The sequence below is a fragment of the Cylas formicarius genome, unplaced genomic scaffold (genome assembly GCF_029955315.1).
Source record: "Cylas formicarius isolate icCylForm1 unplaced genomic scaffold, icCylForm1.1 PGA_scaffold_8__14_contigs__length_24414737, whole genome shotgun sequence".
NCBI classification, from domain to species: Eukaryota; Metazoa; Arthropoda; class Insecta; order Coleoptera; family Brentidae; genus Cylas; species Cylas formicarius.
The window spans coordinates 22,995,625-23,016,586 of NW_026844361.1; the positions used below are offsets into that span (position 1 = coordinate 22,995,625).

The window sequence follows — 20,962 nt, forward strand, 5'->3', positions numbered from 1 at the left end:
ACATTTTTAGTTTTTGCAACCCCTTTGTTGCTCTGTTTTGTCGAGGTTATGTTAAAAGGTTAGGTTAGGTTGAAAGAAATGTGTTTATCGCAATTGAAATTGTAACAACATTGTTTTCTGAAATATTTTTAATGATGAGTGCTTAATTGGTAGTATTTAGTTAAAAATAGACCATAATGAATGCAGAGTAGAGTAATATACAGGGTATAAAAAATAAACTTCAACTTCAACTTTAAGAATAATGGAATTTCGCGTCAAATTTTTGGCATTGTTTGTGGTAAATCAATTGTCAAATTGTTACTTATTATTGTGCTTCCGTCTACTGAATCGGCGCCTATCAACTGAAATCTTTGTTATCTGTGAAATCCGTGATTGTTTGTTAAATCATAGCGTATTTCTAAAATTTTATTAGAGTTTCTATTAATTAAATCATCTTCATATATGTGTAACTATTTTTAAATTATTTGTTCGTTTGTTTCAACAAACTCGCTTGGCATTTTAAACGCATTTGGCACGCGCGCACGCGATCCTTGTCCAACGGCTCGTGATTACCGCTTTATTGTGTCACCAATAATAAAAAATCTTCACCTTAATGCGGTTCAAGTGCGACAACAGCCCCATAAAGTTCGAAGAGTTGCTATTAGTGAGTGGACAGTGAGAAGTAGAATAAAGGAAAATAAACTGACCACAAAAACAACTGCAATTGGTCCAAAACTCATCGGGATCATCTGAATTGGACATTGGACCAATGGGCGTCTGTTCTGTTCTCAGTGTACCGAAGACGGGGAAAGCGATTTGCAGAATGCAAGGCAACGAAGAGGGGTGCCCTTATGGAGGTGGTTCCTGCATGATATGGGATGCAATATCAATGGACGCACGAACCGACCCTGTTTTCATCCATGATCAAGGGGCAGGAGGTTTAACAGGTGCTAGGTACCATATGTCGACTACATTGGAGAAGAATTCATTTTTATGCATCACAATGCTAGGCCGCACCCGCAAAGAAGTCGGTTTTCGAGTTATGCAGTGGCCAGTATGCAGGACTGACCTCAATCCGATCGAACATTTATGGAATGAGCAAAAATGGAAAATTCGAGTTAGATTTCGTACCGCAATCTCGATCCCAGAGCTTACTGTTACAATAGAGCAAGAGTGGCTTAACATTCCATAAGAAACAGCCGCGAAGAGATGTAATTAGGGCGAGAGGGGGTCATATCCATTATTAAAAAGTAAGGGTTGAGTTGCTAACTGTCAACAACCCTATTTGTTTTTAGTAATAAAAAAAAGTGAATGCGCTATTTATCTGATCTGATCTGATCTGATCAGTATTTTTATTTGTTTTTGGCTAGGTGACTACTAGAAAATCAAAGACGCGACTAGGAGCTTTTTGCTAATATATTTGAAGCTTTAGCGAGGCCAAACAGGTACGGTCTGTTCATAGATATAAGAAGGTGACTAACTGATACGAATTAAGGAAAGACCCGGGCAAGCTGGAAGAATGAAATATGGCCGAACAGGTCCGTACTTTGCTTAGAATTTAATTATTTGGGGTTTTGTTAGGAAAGATACTAAACAACATTTATTTATTTATGTATGTATTTATGTTTAAATCTAAAATAAAATTACAAATTATTTTTATTACCTACTTAAATTACTTAAAATTATTCACATAATATATCAGTATCACTATCGCTATCATCGCCTGTTCTAATTATTATTATCTTCGTGAAAATAAATGTCGTTAATATAAATACAGTTTTGTGTTGTGGCTTTTGCGTCACATGAGGAAGGGGTTTTAGTCAACTGTCTGCTGTGATAACTTGCATTGTCCATTACAATGACGCAATTGGGAGGAATGTTTGGAACTAGTTTGTTTTTAAACCAACTTTGAAGTAAATCAGCGGTGGTTTATGCATGGTAATCCAGAGAAGAATCTTTAATATTTTTTGCAGACAGAGAAAGTCCATTTGAAATCCAACCATCTTTAGACCCATCATGCAAAATATTTATTCATTTACCTCTTTTTGATGGCGCGTTTGTTTTACACTTATCAGTTGAGTCAACCCAGCCCTTTTCCGGGGTACCATAAGTGTCGAACAAGGTTTCATCCAAGTAAATAATTTTCGTTTGTTGTTCTCTGTAAATCCTAATTTTTTCTAGATACTCCAGTCGCCATTTCCGAATTCTAAAAGATTCCACTGAAATCCCTGTGTTGACTACACTTCCATAAGGTAGTTCTGCCACATTTAACACCGGTTTCATCTTTTTCAAGGCTCCTAATGAAGGTATCTAATGTAGGCGCGCTTTGTTCCTCGTATAACTGGTAAATTTTACGCCGTATTATAGCTACACTCGAGAAAATGTCAGCATCGCTTCTGTTTTTATAGTGTTTTCTACATTTGGGCGGGAGCATCTCCTGAGATTCACTAGACTCGCACATATTTTGCATAATTCGCACACGATTCAACACACTAATAAACTTAAACCAAAGATTATTAAACACATTATTTTCTATTACGGACCACAATTTTACCTGAATTTAAATTCCGAAACTTTAGGTAATAATCTTGTTGCGTTGTATGTTAATGACCACCCCTGGATAATCCCATTCAAAAGCAATTGGTCACTTTCTTATATCTATGAACAGACCATACAAACTTTATCGCGACTACTCAAAATTACCTGCGAACCGATAAATTAACTTGGGTGGACGTGTGCGTGGGTGCGATTGTGTCGAAGCTTATTTTTTTTAAATCTCCAGTCGTTATATCGTCCCGCGCCTAAAAATACGGTCGAATCAGACCCTGCGCACCTGGGAAATTATATTTTAATTCGGCTAATTGCAATTCCTTCGTCGCGTTCGACTCTCAGTCGCGGTACTGCCGGGCGATCTGCTCGAACGTATAACTGCTTCCCGCGTATCTGTACGTTCCGTTAAGAGAGTCGCGAGGATGGTGGCCCATAAGCTGTTGATCAAAAACGACAGCGTCAGGGTGTACTGCAAGAGCATCTTCGACAAGGTACTCGCAACTGTCCGAAAATTCGGCTTCCAATTTCGGGCTAACCAAAAACTTGGACGATTAGATATTTCGTTTCCCGGAAAAACAATCGTTTATTTTTTCTGGTATCAAAATAATGTTCTCGTTTGAAAATCGGCCAAAAAATTAATTGGACGGTAAATGTTATGACGGCGCGATCAATTCCTCTCAAAATTGTAGTCGCCGGCTATTTTTGGGTTCCGTTACGGCACATTTTCGGGTGACTCACAGCGCGGGGGGCTTCACGCAGCGGGAACGACCCGACCAAGCTCCGGATGAGTCAAGAGAGTCCTAATAGCTCTCTTTCTACCACCATCGTCTTTCTTTTGCCTCTTAACTACGTGCTTAAAAATTTTCTACATAAAATAAAAGTCATATTGCTTGATTCAAATATACAAATATATAATATATATAACATAAAAATACCTACACATCGACTGTCTCTTACAGCAAATAGTCCCTTTGTTTTGACTGTAAAAATTTATAATAAATTGCCTATCGAACTGAAGGAGATGACTAGTCAAACAAACTTCAAATGCGCTCTTAAAGACAAATTGCTTCGCCTTGCCTATTACAATATTGAGGATTTTCTTTCTTGTGATACCTTTTAATACGTACTCGTTGTTTGTTATTGTTTATATATTTATTAGACTATCAGTATTAATTATTATTATTAATTTACTAATTATACTAAGATTGTTTTATGCTTTTACATTCGTATTATGGTGACAATGTGAGATGTTCGACACACTGATTTCCTTCTTCACGATCCACCGTCTTTATTCTTTCTTTCTTATTTAAAGTAACTCCACGAATGGTAGCTGATATTGTTATCAATGACTATAACAGACCCCGCAGCATTGATGAAAATAGTATACAAAAACATCAGCATTCGTGTCCTCATGATAGTCTCCAATCAGTTTTGATTGAATTGCTAGTAACCCCCCAACATTTTCGCTACCAATTTGATTAATTATTAATCTTTTACCTTGTCCGGATGGTGCGAGCTTTTTAAATGTTTACCCTAGCATTTCCTAGCGACGATATTTACTCATATTCACTCAAGTTTAAAAGAGATTTTCTGAATTCAGTTTTCAATTACAAACTTTGCCAACTACAGGAAAGGAACTGCTGACAATCAATAATGATTTATAACTCTATCGCATTAAGAAACAAAGCACAGACTATTTTGTTACGCCATGAGTGCCGCCCTGCCACCACCCTTAGTTATTCTACTAATTTTTCGCGTGATAAATCTGTTTACAGCTCAAAATTAATCCGACGTTTCGAGCCGTTCAACTAACTGCTAACCGGCGATGGTAATTACCGAAAATTGACTTAACGAAGTTTTCGTAATTTACCCGGATGATAAATATTTAAGAGAGGTGGGTGGGTAATAAGTTTTGGTTAGTGGTTAGTGGCGACAGAAAAAAGATGTATACATAATAATTTTCTGTGTGACGATCTGTTAGCGGCCATGTTGGTTGTTGGATGCCGCAAGGTCATTGGTTCATTTTTTTCATAATTGCTTCATAAGTTCCTCTATTATAAGCATAGTCGTTCAAAATCCTTTTTTTACACAATATTTTGGTAGTTTCTGTGAAGTCTGGTTCGATTCATATATCATGGCGACACTTGGAATAATGACAAATGAGCTTTACAGATTGCTTCGTTCGGTAGGAAGCGATCTAACGTTAACAAAAATATCACCGGAACAGTTACACATATATACACGTAGAAAGTTTTATCCCGGATCAGGCGTGTCACAATTCCACGCAACCTAGCTGGTCGGTCTATTTCGTGTACATATATGAATATGAAATTAGACGACAATCGAATTTTGCAAAACTTAATCCGATTATATATACTTATATTGTCTTAAGCCGGACTTGCGCAACTCGTACACCGCTGAGGCCGCTTTATAATGTCAAGTCTTGGGCAACTATAGACGCCATCGAAAACTACATTTTTCCCTTCCATTTTGGCCGCGAAAACGCGACAGGGAAGCCGGAAAGAACACCTGCGGCCGAGAGACGGCACCCAATTAGATGATGAATTGCGAAAAAATGCGAGGCATCGACTTATTGAACATATCCAGTAGGCCGGTGACTCATCCGATTATCTCCGAGTATGCGATTTATAGATTCGATTGCTCCGCTTTCACCCCTCGCGACTGACGCCTTTCCGAAATCGCCATGTTAATTAGACCCTACGGTCGCCGTCCGCGGCCGGAAACCGCGCTCCGCGGTTTCTGTTCTAAAAATACTTCGATCGCGTCGAGATGTCTGCCACACGTTCGTGATCGTCAAACGCGAAACACGGTTATATTCATTATTTGCATACTTTTTTAGTCAATTGTTCCAATCATATTTCATTAGTGGCTTCTTCCTCCATTCTCAACACACAATACACAATGCAACTCAAAAATACGAAATTTTAACGTCTTTGTTTATCAAAAATCAAAACATCGTCTACTGAATAATGTCAAACTAAAACGCCGAAGCCGTGAAATACCAAATCAGGCAACCAGCAATGCAGCGTTCGGATGCTGGAGGGCCTTCCAAAATGATTTTAGTTTTATTTGTGATCGACATTTAGCAGGAAAACTATGATATTTTTGCTACATATTTTTTAAACAGCATATATAGTACGCAGAGCTCAAATATAGTACAATGGTATATAATATACTACCCTAGCTGTACATAACCCTTGTGTGTGAGTTGGGCTCTCGTTTACAGTGCGACAAAGATCAAGACGGCTTTGTCAGCCTAGAGGAGTTCAAAGAGTTCGTCAAAAGTAACGAGCAGGCGGCGGCGAAAAATGCAGAGCCGCTCACCCCAATGATAGTCAATGTGTACCAGAGATTCGACCACAACCACGACGACAAGATCGACTTTGAGGAGTTCCTCGACATGCTCACCAACCCGGGCTTCATGCGCGAGTTTTCCAACTTGGCGAGCAGGTCGGTACGACAAAAAAATTTTCATGCATAGTTACACCAATAAATTAAAAAAAAGATCGCCAGTTAAGACGAATTTTCTGTTCGTAAATTTTATATACCCCGGACTACTATAAAAAGCTTAGTTACCTTGCCACCAGGTAGCGTTTTCTGGCAAAATCGCCAAAAAGATTTTATGTTTTTATACATCTCAATATCTTTACACTAACCTAAAATATTAACAAACGAACTTAAACCTAAAAAGTAAGTCAAATTTTGTAAAGTATTTCCACTTCACTGTTTGTTATTAATGTCCAATTCAATTGAATAGATAAAACGTCAATTTATTATTTCGGATGCCAAATTATATTTAAAATCGAAATAAAATTTTGTTTTTTATTTTAATTACTTCTTTTACAATACTTCTTGGCGCGCAAAGTTATCCAGTATTCAATAATTAGTATTTTTCTTGGTTCCTAACTCGTCAATATCTTGTAGATATTTAAGAAATGTAAAATTATTTACAACGGTAGACAAAGACATTTCGACCACATTTTTACCGCAGTATATTCTCAAAATATGCATAGACCTCATTAAATGTTCTGGGACACCGATTGTGTGGACATCAATGTTCAGAAATATTGTTATTTTTGACCAACATGAGAAAACGACATGCCTACGTTGATATTACAAGTACACACAAAGCAACTATGTAAAAAAAAAAGATAAATACTATTGAACATGCACATCCGCGAGATTTATACTTCCGTTTTTAATCAATGACCTTAAGGAATTCGACAACCAACATGACCACTGACAGATCGTCATTAAATTTGGATATGAGCGAAATGTAGAGGCATGCGCGGAAAATCATTACCTTATCTACGATAATATCCATGCGGCGCATCAATTTTTACTGTGGTAGAGCCAATATTTTATCTAATAGCTAGATGGTTTGGTCCAAGAATCGCAAACCTAATAGGATCGCGTAAAGTCTCGCTGGCTGTGACGTAGGTGAAGTCCTGTCTGTATTGGCGCGTTTTGAGTAGCTAATATAGCAAATGCATTGACGGAATACACAAAAACCGTTAGAGGACTTCGCTTACGTCACAAGCGACCACGTGCCATCGATAATTTTGGCGAACATATGTCTTACGGGTTTGGTCAGATAAAAAACAAAATTTATTTTCGTTGCCTTCTTGATTATTAGAAATAAATTATTTCTGTCAAAGAACATGTTTTTTCTAACATTTTGCAATGTAAATTCCCCAATAAGCAGGCGATTAAACCAAATTTTTAATGAGATATTAAATGATTAGACATTAATAACAACCTGCAAAATGGAAACTTTTTCCAAAATACAACAAGCTGCGGTTATTCGGCCGTTCCTCAGAAAAATATTTTTCTGCGATTCTGTTAGAAAGCCTCGCCTGGAGTACAGGTACGCAACCTCATTCACGTAACAGGAAAAGCCTTACCGATAAGTAAACAAATAAATACTATGTACTATACTATACTTTACTATACGATACTATACTATACTATATTGTGTACTATATACTATGTCGGTATCGTAGGTATATCAAGTTTCTGGTCGTGCCGGTTTCAAGGAAGACGGTGCGGCTCAGACGTATGCACACGATAACCGGCCTGTACGAGGAAGAGATCAAGTGCAGGCCTGCGGCCGTAGGCATGCTAGCGCTCTCGCTTCTGCAGATTGTGTTTTTCTACGCCGACGTCAAAGACGCGTTGACGTTCCGTTACGATAAGCGCGCGGAAATATGGAGATATGTCACGTACATGTTCGTCCACACGGAGTAAGTGCCAGGTTATCACACAGTCCAAATATTTTGCTGTTGAATAATTAATCGGTTCGACCGATTTCATCACCGTCGATAAAGCGCCATCTGGCGATTGCTATTCTGTGACTGCGACGTCAAATTAAGATCGCAGCGCGACAATGGTGAACGCTAGAACTACCGTGTAACATAACCGGACTACTTTTCAATTGCAATGTTTGTTTTATATACAAAATTTACTTCGAAATGAAATTAATTTAAGCCCATTTGAATATCTGATTTATTGGAAACAATTAACTTTCCAGGTAAATTATAGAATAAAAACTTTTTAATGCAGGTTGGTAGATTTGGTTTCCATATAAACTTTGTGGACTGTTTCGGCACACAGAAATACACCAAAAGTATTACGAATTACTCTCTACTACTTGAAAAAACAAAAACGTAAACTTTTGAAAAATATTTTTTTCACACAACAGTCACAAAATGTCTACTAAAATAATAATACATCAGCAACCTCAATGTACTAACGTTTGACCACCAGGTGGCGTGTCGCTTATCTTGATTTCAGAATATTTAGACGGCCATTTGTGTTTCAGCGAGTACCACCTGTATTTCAACGTCGTCACCCAAATAGCTGTCGGGTTGCCGTTGGAAATGGTGCACGGGTGGCGGGTGCTGGTGATATACTGCGCGGGCGCGTTGGGTGGCTCCCTCTTCCAGTCAGTGATCTATCCGAACGAGAACCTGGTCGGAGGCAGCGCTGGTGTCCATTCGTTTTTTACCGCGCACGTGGCCACCGTTATCATGGTAAGCGTTAAATAACGCACCTCAGTGTATATGTAGACAGTATCAAAAGGTGACATAATACGATTTAGTGAATGAAACCTAGAGCGGCCGGACTACTAAAGACATGCCTAAGCACCGGAATCCTCACCTTACCTAACTAAATGCAACCTCAAAAATATATAAGAAAATGATTGTTTATATATTTTTAATAATACTCAACTAGCAGTCAAGCATATTTAGTTTTAATTGTCCACTTACTTAATTACTAGCAACAGTACCTACGATTGTGCAGCAAAATAATTGCAAAAATTGGTTTATATTTAAAACGCACCACGCACTATATTAATAGGAAGACGTTTGTCTTAATATTTAAATGTAACAGTATATTATGCAACAAGTGCGGTAAACGGCATTTGACTTACGAGTTTATTTGACACGAGCGGCGCGCGGCGAAGCCAGTTTTTAATAAACGAGTGAGTTAAAAAGTTTACCCAATGCGTTGCATATTATACTTTTTCTACGACCGTTAGTTTTTGGGTACATTTTCGCCAAACAATACGAATACATTCACTGACATGACCGTCAGAATTGACAAACGTCAAATTCAAAGTGTGGGAAATATCAACGAAAACATCCGATTGCTCCCAAATCCGTGCGGTAAAATCCTGGAAATTAAAATATAATTAAAGTGCTGTTATGTTTAGTACTTGGACACAAAAATTGGATGGATTTCGTAACAGTATACGCGACTTTCCCTTTTATCTTATACTCTTTGACCAAATCCTTAAATAAAAGTAACTACTTTATCATTTTAATCGTGGCGACATCTGTCGGTTTGGCGGACGTTAATATAGTAGGTCCATAAGAGTGCCCACACCAAGGACAAAGTTTGCTTAGTCTTGCATAGATGGCGTAACGTGAACTCCGTTTTCAGAATTGGCGCGAAATAAGCCACCCGCTCGCGCAGCTCCTGCTGTTCGGCACTTTCACACTCTGCGACCCTGTCTACCGATACGTGAAGTTCGGCAACATGGGGCAGGTCAGTTACGTGTCGCATTTGGGCGGTGCCGTCTGTGGCCTGCTGGTCGGTGTGAACATTTTGAGGAACCTCAAAGAAACGCGGGCGGAGAACATCATCTGGTGGATATCGATATTCGCCTACTTCGGTCTGATGACCACTTTCATATTTCTGGAGTTGCTGCTGCCCAGAGATCGCGACGGTTAAACGCATAGTTCTCCGCGCGAGCAACGACCTCGCCTCCCGAGCACAAGACTAATTTCTTTTTTACAGTGGTAGGCCCGATTTATTTCTCCACATTGGCTAGTATTAAATGTGGCACTCTCGATTTGTGGACAGCCATTTTTTTTGCGATATTTATTCTCGCCCACATCAAACAATTTTAGGTTAGGTTTGTACTTAAATCAGTGAACTCGATCTAAACTGGAATGGCCGCGGCGCGAGGCATAATTTTCAATAGAGAAGGACGGCTAATAACGAGGTTTATTGTCTTTCTCTGGCTGATTTATACCAGTATTTACCGATATGTTCTTATTGGAATTATTTATTATTATTTTCTTTAAATATTTGATTAATGGTTTAAATTTTTTGAAAACCGGAAAAAGAACGCTTGCACATTCTTAAAAATTTAAAATATTTTAAAAAGTATATTTTAAAATTATCAACCTAGTTATGCACATTTAATTTAAAAAAAAGGAGGGCAACATATTCAAAGAAATTTTCTACTGTTATAATGTGATATATACAAATCTTCTGGATTCCTAATGCGTCGTAAATCAGACTTACCGACATTTCACTAATCCTCCTGTTGGCTTTTTCAACAGTCAGTTTCAGCTGCTCTGAAGAAACCAATAGACCAATTTTATATTTATATATTTCATTTAAATAACTCTATGATTCTTACAAAAAAAAAAACACAACTAACCATATATTTTTTTTTATTATAACCACTCTCTTATTGCAGTTATCTGCCATTAATACCCTTCCTGCTTTAAATAAAATTCTATATTGGCAGTTTCACCACGACCAATCCAGTTCGATAGATGGAGTTTACTGACTTAAACTAGTCAATAGTCCCATCGACGCGGTATTTTTATTTATACGCTTAAATGTGATGATATTATACAGTAGGGACCGAAAGTGCATCACGAATTGTAGTCTTTTTTTAAGTTTTTGGCTAATTTATTGATTATCACAATTCAATGAATGAAAGGATATTCAGTACTGAAACAGTTTTGTTCATTTTATAGAAATCTTTATTGTATTTATTGACTTTGTAAAGATGTTTTGTAGAGTTGTATATTTTTATATAAAAACAAATGTACATTTTGAAAAATAGATATTCGTTTTATTCGCGCGAAAATATTAAACCTAGAATACATAAATAAAAATCACCAACCTCAAGTACTCGCCGTAATACTGCACCAAAAAAAGAAACAAAAAATAACAGTAAACCAATGTAAAAAAAAAAACGCACTAGCCTACCGAGATTCATCCGTCACACGTAAACATAACCTAAACAAGACGTCCCTAACTGCCACTGTTCGCGGACGAATTCATTGCGAAGCGGGAACGCTGCTTGTGCTGGGGCCCGGACGGAAAATAACCGGGCCAAGCCAGATTCCAAATGATGCACGTGGTCATTAGGCACGTGTACAATACCATCGAGGCCCACCATATGACTCGTTCGGTTTTCGTAACCGACAGGTTGCGCAGGACATTGATGCCCACCAGCAGACCGGCCACGGCGCCTATAGACACACGCGAATGGCTAGTAAATTGAATGAAATATAAAAGGTATGGTCTGTTCATAGATATAAGAAAGTGACCAACTGTTTTTGAATCGGATTACCCAAGAGTGGTCATTAATATACAATGCAATTATTACCTAAAGTTGCGGAATTTAAACTCGGATAAAATTGTGGTCCGTAATAGAAAATAATTTCTTATACTCAATAAATTTCCACTTTTAAAAAACAATGGCGAAATGTGCAAAATATGAAATTTATACGCACGTGCGAAAGATTATCAATTTATATGGACGAGATGTTTAAGTCAACCACTAACCTGCGAAATGGGCGACATAACCTATATGCTGCTCAAGGTCGAGAACATATCTATTGTAAATGGCGGTGCCAACGTCAGAAGCGGCGACCACCACGAATACCAACAGCTGGCCGAGCGGGAACGACATTTCACGCCAATTCTGAAAAGCGAAGCAGTCGATACTAAATTCCTCACGTCACTTTCACGATACGAGAACATTTTACCATTATGATAGAGGCAACATGGGCGGTTACCAACGAATAAACGCCGCCGCTGGCGCCCGCCAACTTTACAGCAGGATCGGCGATGGACGTCGCCAGCGAACCAGCCAGCACACCCGCGAAGTATACCACGAGCACGCGCCACCAGCGGTGCACCATCTCCAGCGGAATGCCGAGTAATATTTGCACCATCAAATTTATCACCAGGTGAAAAACCCTGCACCGATTAACCGCCGTGGTTAACGAAAACGCAAAATACCATTTTTCGACACAAAAATTAAACAAAAAAAATTGCATCATCATGGAGGAATGTTATTTGAAAAACAGGAATGCTGCCAAACAAAAAAGTCTTCAAGTTCTGGTAGGTGAAAAAAAATTATAGGTAAAATGTTTTTTACCTTGTTTATAGGTGATCTTTTGGTAGCGCATTTTTTGTTTTTAATTTTTGTGAACAATGAATACGGTATTCCAATCCCAGTAAACCTACCCTATATGAACAAACATATAAGTAATGAATCTCCAAACTTCCCGCCTCTGATAGGGCTCATAAATAAACAGTGTAGCTGTGGGACCAGTCGCATATTTGGTGGAATCTTTCTCGGTAGCCTCGTCCACGCAGAAAAATATAATCTCGACGAGTGAGATTATAATCATACCCACCGCTGGTGGGTAACAAGAGTACTGTTCCTCGTATTCTCCGTCGGTAGCGCTGCGGGACGGAGGATGGGCCCTGCGCGGCACTACCCAATTTATGTAACTAAGGCAACCTATTTTAATTTTTATGTAAAAAATTTAGCCCGAAAAGCGTATTACCGTGTGATGTAGTGCCCGAAAATGTGACTCAGTTCTGGATTGTTTATCATGTTCATAAACTCGTCAAAATCGAGTTTTCTGTCGCCGTCGATGTCGTGAAGTTCGTGTATTTTCCTTACGCAATGCGCCGGTATGTCCTGTTCATACTCCCGACTCTCTATCATGTCGTTTAACTCATCGATCGTGATGAAACCGTCTCTATCACGATCGTACTAAAAAGTTTCCCGATAAGCTCTTCTCCTGCTAAGCTCAAAATGAAAAGCTTACTTTATTGAAAATGGTTCGAAAGTACGCACTCGATCGAGATTTTAACGGTATTTCGTTGGACGGCGAGTAACTATCGCCCATTTTTAACAAAATATATGACTTAAACCCGGAGGACGTTAACTTAAAATGTATTTGCCTTGTTAAGCCTCACTTGTTGCCATCACTATCGGAAAGTTATAAAATTTACTAGTAAAATATTTACGGTTTTCGATCCACATGACACATCAACAACAAACGGGGTAACCTTACTTTGTCATTTTCGTTCAATGCTACAGAATACGCAAAATTCTCTAACCAATTTAAAATTCTGTTAGGGCAAATTACCAATTCTAAGTAATGGTTATATCGTAGTAACTTCAATTTTTCCGTATTCTATGCTTCCGTCAAAAGGGGATGCAAATTTTGAATGGGGTCTTAATTGTAATGCTATGGAACACGCGAAAGAAAAATGCATTTCGTGTAAAATAATATGCGTTTGCTGCCTGATCGGACTCGGGGGGCATTTGTTTAATACTGCGCGTTCGTACACGGGAAAATCCAGACTCATAACTGCATTGCTTGCGAGCGGTAAACATTAGATTTTTGAGCGCCCCAAAGGCAAACTATATTCTATTTTTGTAGGTTGTGTGGGATTAGCTGTGGGAGAGCTCTTTGACAAGTCACCCTTTAGGAGTTATGAGTCACAACTTGGCAACGAAAGTAGCGGTAGATCCTAAAATTTCCGCTTACTTGATGATTTTTTTAGTTGCAACATGTTTGTATGTTTGCACCTTTGTGTTTGTGGGGTACGTTTTGGATATGTTCTAGACGTGATCATTACTTATTAAATCTAAACTTGTCTGTGAACATTTATGTGGTTGTTAAATTACCTCTATGTTTACAAATAAATTTTTATTACAGGACATTTTTTATTGAAAACATTACATAGTAAAGCAGGACCAAACTGATAAACATTGATACTAAATATAGAAAACGCCAAATGTGTCTGGAAACCTAATATAAAATTTATCTGCCAACTTTTCCTAATTTTGTATCAGTTTTTGGATTTGCAGTTATATTCTGGATAGCCACCACCATTTCATTTGCCTTTGTCTGCAAATCTCGCAGGTCGTGAATGTACAACATTCTCAATATTTTCGCAGCTTTATTTAGTACTGGATCATTCAGATCAAATCCCAAATCTGCATCCTCATAAGGAAAAGGAGTGCCCTGAAACGCCAACTTAATAAAACGAAAATTTAAGCTTATATATAATCACAGTCAGAATATAATTCTGTGGATTTTCCACACAATCTGGAGCCAGCCTAGTTGTAATTACTTTTCTGACAGCCTTTAAAGTGACTAAAGGATCAGGATATGGTACTATTTTCAAGGATTTTGCAAGCTGGTTTATTCTTAAAGTAAACTCTTTGCCTCCAACTAAAAACGGATACCACCAATTTATGAAACCATTAAATAAAAACATACTCACAATCTAGCTTATCCAATGGATTTTCGGCGACCATATTTGGAACATTAGAGCTTTTGATTGTGTTAACTGAATGCTTCAAATACAGAGCCTCTAAAATTAAAAAATTTGATTACACTGCCTATTTATTTACATTGCGATTTTTACTGTTTTTTGAGGTTTCTATTTGCACAGCTTTTCCCAATAACCACTGTAGATATTCAACCCTTGATTCCAAAACAGGACATCCCACGTCGTTTTTATATAAGTCAAAGGACTTGTCCCAGCCGCGATCATTGATGTTTTTTAGCAAATATAACGTGTTTCGAGAGGCGGCATTTATTTTCGTCGTCTCCAGCCACACGACGATATTTTTAAACGTCGTTTCATCTAAAATGATTAGTCATAAAAGTCTAAAAACGCAATGTTTGGTGCAGTTTTACCTTCCACATTAATTTTATCAAAGTTTGGGTAATTCAAAGCTTCGAGAAATCTTCTAACCATTTTAAAAAAATAAAAGCCGGTTCGGATAATCGATGAGATCACAGCCGTACGCTGTGCTATTTATTTCCAGTATATGTGAGGTTAGTTTTATTTATTTCTCAAGTAGGTGTATCTTTGGTTGCATCAAAACAGGCGACATTCGTTTAGAACTTATTGAATGGATTCACGAACGCAAAGAATGAACTTGACCCCGAAGCGGGAGAATACGAGAATCGATACAAGATTTTGCCATTTAAAATAACGCAAGGTGGTGGAACACGTTAGTATAGCAATTTTTGAATTGCGATTTCTTGTGCGGGCGTGTATTTAGTTTTTAAAATACTGTGGCCGACGCGACTATAGAAAAAATATAGTAATGTTTAAGTTGTGCAAAATATAATTCAGGTAGAAAAATGAAAATATTCTGGCTACAACGTTTCAGCTTTAAGTTTCTAAAATTTTGTGGACAGACTGTTATATATTACGACTCCAATGATTTTCTGTTAAACAGGCATTTTCGTTGTATTAACTAAATATTAATTACGAGTGCTGATAAATTTAATAACAAAATTTATAGGTTCCAGATACAAAATATTCAATAGGATATAAGAGTAGGGTTATTAACAAAGGGGAACGCGTTGCAAATTATCTATAAGCTTAAATTATATTTTGTAAAAAAAAACACATTACATAATTAAAACGTTATATTGACAACGCTTTTATCTATCGGTAGACATTTTCAAACTGTAGGCAATTAACTAAAAGTATTTTTCGCTTTAGCCTTTAAATATGTATATATGTGGGGTTATTAATACAAAGTCCTCGAGCCTTGTCTATTGAAATTTATACTCATTTCGTTGTTGTAGCAAATGTAAACCCAGACCAAAAAATGAAGGTATGTATATAAATATTAACTACGCGACTTCTAATTTTGTATATACAAAAAACATTTCGTAAAAAACAGACGTTTATTTTTGTCCGATTAACGAGAGTTTCTATTCCAACATGTCGCTGCAGAGTGCGCGGCATCAAAGATAAAAGAAAATCAACCACTTTTATTAATGACACACATTCGCGTTTATTACATAAGCGATTCTCGACCGCCTTGATACACAAACACCAGCCTTTTGGCAAGTCATAGATGTCGGCCTTGCCGGTGATTTTGGGTGTCACTGCGTTCATGTCATTTAACGATTTGTTCCAGCTTTTATTGAACTTTTGGTTAGTTTCCAAATAGAGTCCAAAATATATCTTATTATTACCTTATTTGACTTTTACAAGTCTGAAGATTAGCCCGATTCATCAGTTACTAGAACCCAGCTGTTTATTTGTTAAGGTAGTACTAGCTGCGTTGTGCAGTACGGTACTCCTCAATTCAGTACGGGCTAGCACGGTTCTAATAGCGGATTACGGCATGTCCAGAATGATAGAGCTGACCACGAGGGCTCCGTATTGTCACGTACACACAGACAGGTAAGACGCCATAATGAACAGGCGAATCCGGCAGATAACTACCTGGCAGTTGCCTAGATCCCAGTTAGCTATCTACCGATTTGCGGTCCATGCCCAGAAATATTGTGCTTTTATAACCGACCCCGTGATTAACTTTGCCTACTGTTTTTTATTCCAAAACCGCAGCCCCTTATAAAACACCCTGTCCAGCAGACCCGTAACCATTCCAGGACCGTCCTAGGAATTTACCTACTCTAACGAGCAGGATATAAGTAGGTTTTCAATCTTTTTCTCCGAGCAATTCTTGAAACATGTACATAAAAAAATTAATGCACAGTATCAATTTATTACGTTCTATTTCATTAGATTTGTACATAGCATCATTATTAATATACAAAATATTAAATATAATAATAATAATAAAGTATCAGTCACTTAGAAAATCATCACTATCGCCACTGTTGCGACCCTGTTTTCACAGATAGACCGGCTGATGTTTTAGCTACCTCTTGCCGAATTACGTTTATGGTACTATCAATAAATTTTGGTGCAGTGACGTCCATTACTTTCAGGGGGAATATAAGAAACATGCTTTTGGCGGCGGACCAACGGCGGGTGCGTCAAATGTCGGACGATTCGATATCGAAACTGGAAGAGGTGTGCAGAAGCAAACAGGTGCTGTCCGCCCATCAGGGAGGATTTATTTACCCCGGGACAAAGTGGTGCGGTCCAGGTAAAATCGGATGGATGTGTATATTGTATCGTGTCTATCGCGCCAATTGAGTTTCAATTTCCCGATCTATCCGATAGTCATCATCATCATATCACATCTTGTTCGCTGTCATGCAGACGGTGAGATTGAAAATCACTCCGTTTTTTTTTCTTTCATTCAGTACTTCACTGTTAACAATATCCTTTATTGAGGATATTCGCTTTTTTGTAAGTAGGCAGGTTTCTCTTAAAGCTTCTTATCTACTTATTAAAAATTCGTACACATTTTTTCAAAATTTATTCAACACTGATATCAGCCGACGAGTGGTCCTGTCTTGGCCCTAACACATGCATGAATTGTTGGTTGCCGGCTTTACGGGGGAGGCTCGGCCAAAAGCCACACCAATACTTCGTGATACACCTTATATTTTTTATATTACCATCTAGGGGACAAAGCTCGGAACTATTCGGATTTGGGCTACCATCGCAAAGAGGACGTGTGCTGTCGCGAACACGACAACTGCCCGAATTTCCTAGCGAAGGGCGAGTGCCGCGAGGGAATATGCAACAATTCGCCATACACCAGGTGAGCCAACAACTCCTCACATCACAAGGCCGTAAAACGCTAATGTGTGAGTCATCACGTTAAGGGAGCGATATATCTGGTTGCGTGGTGTTCGTAATTTCAAATATAGGTGAAAGAGGATGAAATACATTTAAGTGTTTTATATTGATTTAAATTTTAAAATATATAAATAGGTATAATAGATAAATATGGTCCAGAAACTCATATATTCATATATTTTTTTAAAAATATTTTATTTTTTTATTAAATTAAATAATTAATTATTTTATTTGGATTAAGTAATATAAAATTAAATTTTAATTTTTCATAGAGACTTTATCATAATATTTTTTATTAATATATATTAATATAATATGCAAAGGAAAACAGAGGCTGTTGCACCCCCAGTACAGGTTATATTATTAGTACTAAATAAAAAAAATTAATAAATACGAACTCCTTTTGAACAAGCCAGGTGTTTTTAACTTGACTGCTAGGAACTTCTCCTGTTAATTCAACATTGCAGCTTGTAACACATTCAGTTTTATGGGGTGGGGCTTAAACTGAATGGGAAAATTTTTGACTTGCTAGCCCTTCTTGTGGTACTTAGATTCTAATTATTTCAGTAAGTCTAATTTTTACATTTTTTGTTGGAACAAACGAATCTTCTCTTTTTATTGCTTGAATCCATTTTTTCCACAAAGCCCCCCGTGGGAATGAAAAAATTGCCTCGTTTGGTTGATTTTCACGATGCAAAAGTCGCATAACTTTGAGCCATTCTCATGGATTTAACTGAGTTGCATCAAATTAGAACTTAATTTCAGGCAAGAAGTTTTTATTCACCTAGCATTTGGACGTAACGAAATTGGGTTAGAAAAATGAATTTGCAAGAGTTATATAAGGGTAATTTTATTTTTCTACTCCCGTCCATAAAATACCTAATTACCCACCGATCTAGCGTGCGGGAAGCGTCACTACCACGTGAGTTTCGTTTCCCATGAATCCCAGCCACTTCGGACATTTCCGGGATTTTGCCGCACGGATTTGGGAGCAATCGGATGTTTTCGGAGATATTTGTCAATTCTGACGGTCATGTCAGTGAATGTATTCGTGTTGTTTTGCGAAAATGTTTCCAAAAACTAACGGTCGTACAAAAAGTATAGTATGCAACACGTTCGGTAATAGTATATTATGCAACAAGTGCGGTAAACGGCATTTGACTCACGAGTTTATTTGACACGAGCGGAACGAGTGAGTTAAAAAGTTTATCGAACGTGTTGCATACTATACTTTTTCTCCTTCTCGTGGCGACTCACCAATTATTTGTCTTTTCACCGCGTTATTGTAGAGGTAGTATTGAGTAAGCATGCTTACGAGGTGGAGTACCGTGGCGCAAAGTTGGTTGCATAAAACGCTGCGCGCGCGTGCGTATGTTTCAGGTCGCACTGCGATTGTGACGCGGCATTCCGACGATGCCTGCAGAACGTAAACACGGAGACCGCCAACACGATCGGCGCGATTTTTTTCAATGTCGTGCAGGTGATTTGCTTCAAGGAACGCAGCCCATGCTCCCAGTGGCAAAAGTACGTACGTAGGCTATAAACAAACGGGAAATCATATCGCGTCGCACGACGCTTGTTTGTCGACGATTGTACGTCATTTTAGAGTAGATCTTCCGGACTTGTACTTGGAGTCGATATTTAACATACCGTCGAGAAATTGCTCTTTGACGTTTGCCAAGTCGGACCGTTACGCGGCCAGCCGAACGGGGACCAGTTTTTGGCGAATACGATACAAAAAACAGTACATCGTAAATCGCGTTCTCAAAAAATTAAAATTTTTGTGACGTCGCACGATTTATTTTTTGCTTTCATTTTTAATAAATTTGATTGAGTTGCGTTTGTTTTGCTTCGGTTTTCTTTCTGCGCAAGAAATCGCGCTCCGCGTTTGAACGTTTTGACGGTTATGTCGGCCCGGACAAACCGTAAATGTAAAATTAGGCAACATTGTCGCGCGTTTTAGGAACGGCTACACGAAAGCAGAGAGCGACAAAATCTGCGCTCAGTGGAACTTCATGCCGTCGGAAAAGTACGTCCCGCTAATGCCGCTATCGTCTAGTTAAATCGACGATACGAAACGGCGAAGATTGGTAATAAATACGGCCGCAGCGCGGCTATAGAGCGCAATTTCGATACGCTGTAGCGCAAGCGAACAATAAATAGTTGGGAGGTTTAAGCTTTAGATGATTTTTTCTGAGAATGTCCTTACTCTCCTACGCGGCCGACGAAAAAGACCGGCCCTGCCGAGCGAAAGTCACATAACTCTAATAGATCCAGCAATTTCAGTCAGTCCAAACTAACCAACCAATATAATATAGTTGTCTATGGTCAGTGCGTCTGCGGTCCGAGAAAACACGAATGTTTATGTAGGTTACCGGCGTATTAAATTGTTTAAAACTCGGTTTTTTATTGTTTTCTTTTGTGTCAGTAATAATTGGAATGTTTTAAAAACCCGTATGGATTCGTAGTAAAAGCCAAGCGACATAAATCGGACAAACAACAGTGCAAACTGCCCTCGATTGGATTGGATATCGGTGTTTGTAGGTTATACCGGTTATAGGTCAAACTCGGTCTTTAACTGTATTTTTTCTGTTATCAATAACTAAAATGTTTGAGAAAACCCTTGGACATTTGTGATAAAAACCAAGTACCAGAAAGTACAAAGAACAGTGCAAACATGCCGCGATGTTGTTGTGTTTTTGGGTGTCGGCGAAATTACAAGTCCGAAGAAACGGGACCCGTTTCCACTTTCAGTTTACCATTGACCCGAATCAAAAAGAAGTTTGGCTAAAAAAGATACCTAATGATATTAGGCAATTAAAAAAAACAGCTGTATGTATAACACATTTTGCACGTGCCTAGTTAAAGGAGACTACAAAGAATATGCTCGTGAGAGGCCAAAATTAGCGGAAGGTGCTGTGCCAACTATTTTCGAGAATGCCCTAAAGTACTTCACCCAAACACAGCCCAATGTTATTCATTTAGCTGATGTCGAAGCAGATCAAATGGAGGCAGCGATAAAAGCAAGCCTAGAGACACAAAAAACCTTTGAAAGATCGTAAAAATATGATTAAAACAATCGATACTAATACAATAAATAATAGCTGACTCGAAAATAAGTTTCCAAATACTTTTAGATAATTAATATTGAAGGAAATCTTTAGGAAACCATTTTATTGCAATGTATTTCAATCCTGGATCTATTGGGGTCACGTGACCACCAATACCGGCAATACGCGCACAGGCGGCTGCGCTCTCCTATCAGTTCTTTATCTATGACCAGCTGGTGACGCTGTAAAACCAATGCACATCAGACGGC

The 20,962-nt window shown here is 38.2% G+C and overlaps 4 protein-coding genes and 1 long non-coding RNA gene across 9 annotated transcripts; 3 read left to right on the plus strand and 2 right to left on the minus strand.

Moving 5' to 3' along the window:
• The first annotated feature begins 2,887 nt into the window (after positions 1-2,887).
• LOC132706065 (rhomboid-related protein 3-like) lies at positions 2,888-10,772 on the plus strand. The gene is made up of 5 exons (XM_060677140.1): positions 2,888-3,020; positions 5,777-6,000; positions 7,554-7,793; positions 8,372-8,582; positions 9,496-10,772. Exons 1-5 carry the CDS (start codon positions 2,952-2,954, stop codon positions 9,784-9,786), a joined length of 1,035 nt encoding a protein of 344 aa, XP_060533123.1. The 5' UTR covers positions 2,888-2,951; the 3' UTR covers positions 9,787-10,772.
• Positions 10,773-10,944: 172 nt separating this feature from the next.
• LOC132706063 (rhomboid-related protein 2-like) lies at positions 10,945-13,175 on the minus strand. Its single transcript, XM_060677139.1, has 6 exons — positions 12,927-13,175; positions 12,660-12,871; positions 12,334-12,603; positions 11,850-12,063; positions 11,647-11,785; positions 10,945-11,330 (listed from the first exon to the last, which is right to left on the minus strand). The coding sequence occupies exons 1-6, from the start codon at positions 13,005-13,007 to the stop codon at positions 11,110-11,112; spliced, it is 1,137 nt and encodes a 378-aa protein (XP_060533122.1). The 5' UTR covers positions 13,008-13,175; the 3' UTR covers positions 10,945-11,109.
• A 125-nt stretch (positions 13,176-13,300) lies between these two features.
• LOC132706068 (uncharacterized) lies at positions 13,301-13,828 on the plus strand. Its single transcript, XR_009619547.1, has 2 exons — positions 13,301-13,493; positions 13,548-13,828. It is a non-coding gene; the product is annotated as an uncharacterized LOC132706068 (long non-coding RNA).
• Positions 13,829-13,927: 99 nt separating this feature from the next.
• On the minus strand, positions 13,928-14,953 carry LOC132706067 (RNA transcription, translation and transport factor protein). The gene is made up of 5 exons (XM_060677147.1): positions 14,817-14,953; positions 14,542-14,763; positions 14,398-14,487; positions 14,185-14,345; positions 13,928-14,135 (listed from the first exon to the last, which is right to left on the minus strand). The coding sequence occupies exons 1-5, from the start codon at positions 14,875-14,877 to the stop codon at positions 13,932-13,934; spliced, it is 738 nt and encodes a 245-aa protein (XP_060533130.1). The 5' UTR covers positions 14,878-14,953; the 3' UTR covers positions 13,928-13,931.
• On the plus strand, positions 14,940-20,042 carry LOC132706066 (phospholipase A2). 5 transcript variants are annotated; one of them, XM_060677146.1, is made up of 7 exons: positions 14,940-14,957; positions 15,723-15,751; positions 16,193-16,329; positions 16,881-17,041; positions 17,467-17,605; positions 19,024-19,167; positions 19,250-19,574. In XM_060677146.1, the coding sequence occupies exons 2-7, from the start codon at positions 15,746-15,748 to the stop codon at positions 19,428-19,430; spliced, it is 768 nt and encodes a 255-aa protein (XP_060533129.1). In that variant the 5' UTR covers positions 14,940-14,957; positions 15,723-15,745; the 3' UTR covers positions 19,431-19,574. The 5 variants fall into 5 exon arrangements, with proteins under 5 accessions (XP_060533129.1, XP_060533128.1, XP_060533126.1 ...); XM_060677145.1 differs by lacking the exon at positions 14,940-14,957 and adding an exon at positions 15,051-15,136 and having other exon boundaries at positions 19,250-19,573; XM_060677143.1 differs by lacking the exon at positions 14,940-14,957 and adding an exon at positions 15,104-15,261 and having other exon boundaries at positions 19,250-19,573.
• Positions 20,043-20,962: the final 920 nt, after the last annotated feature.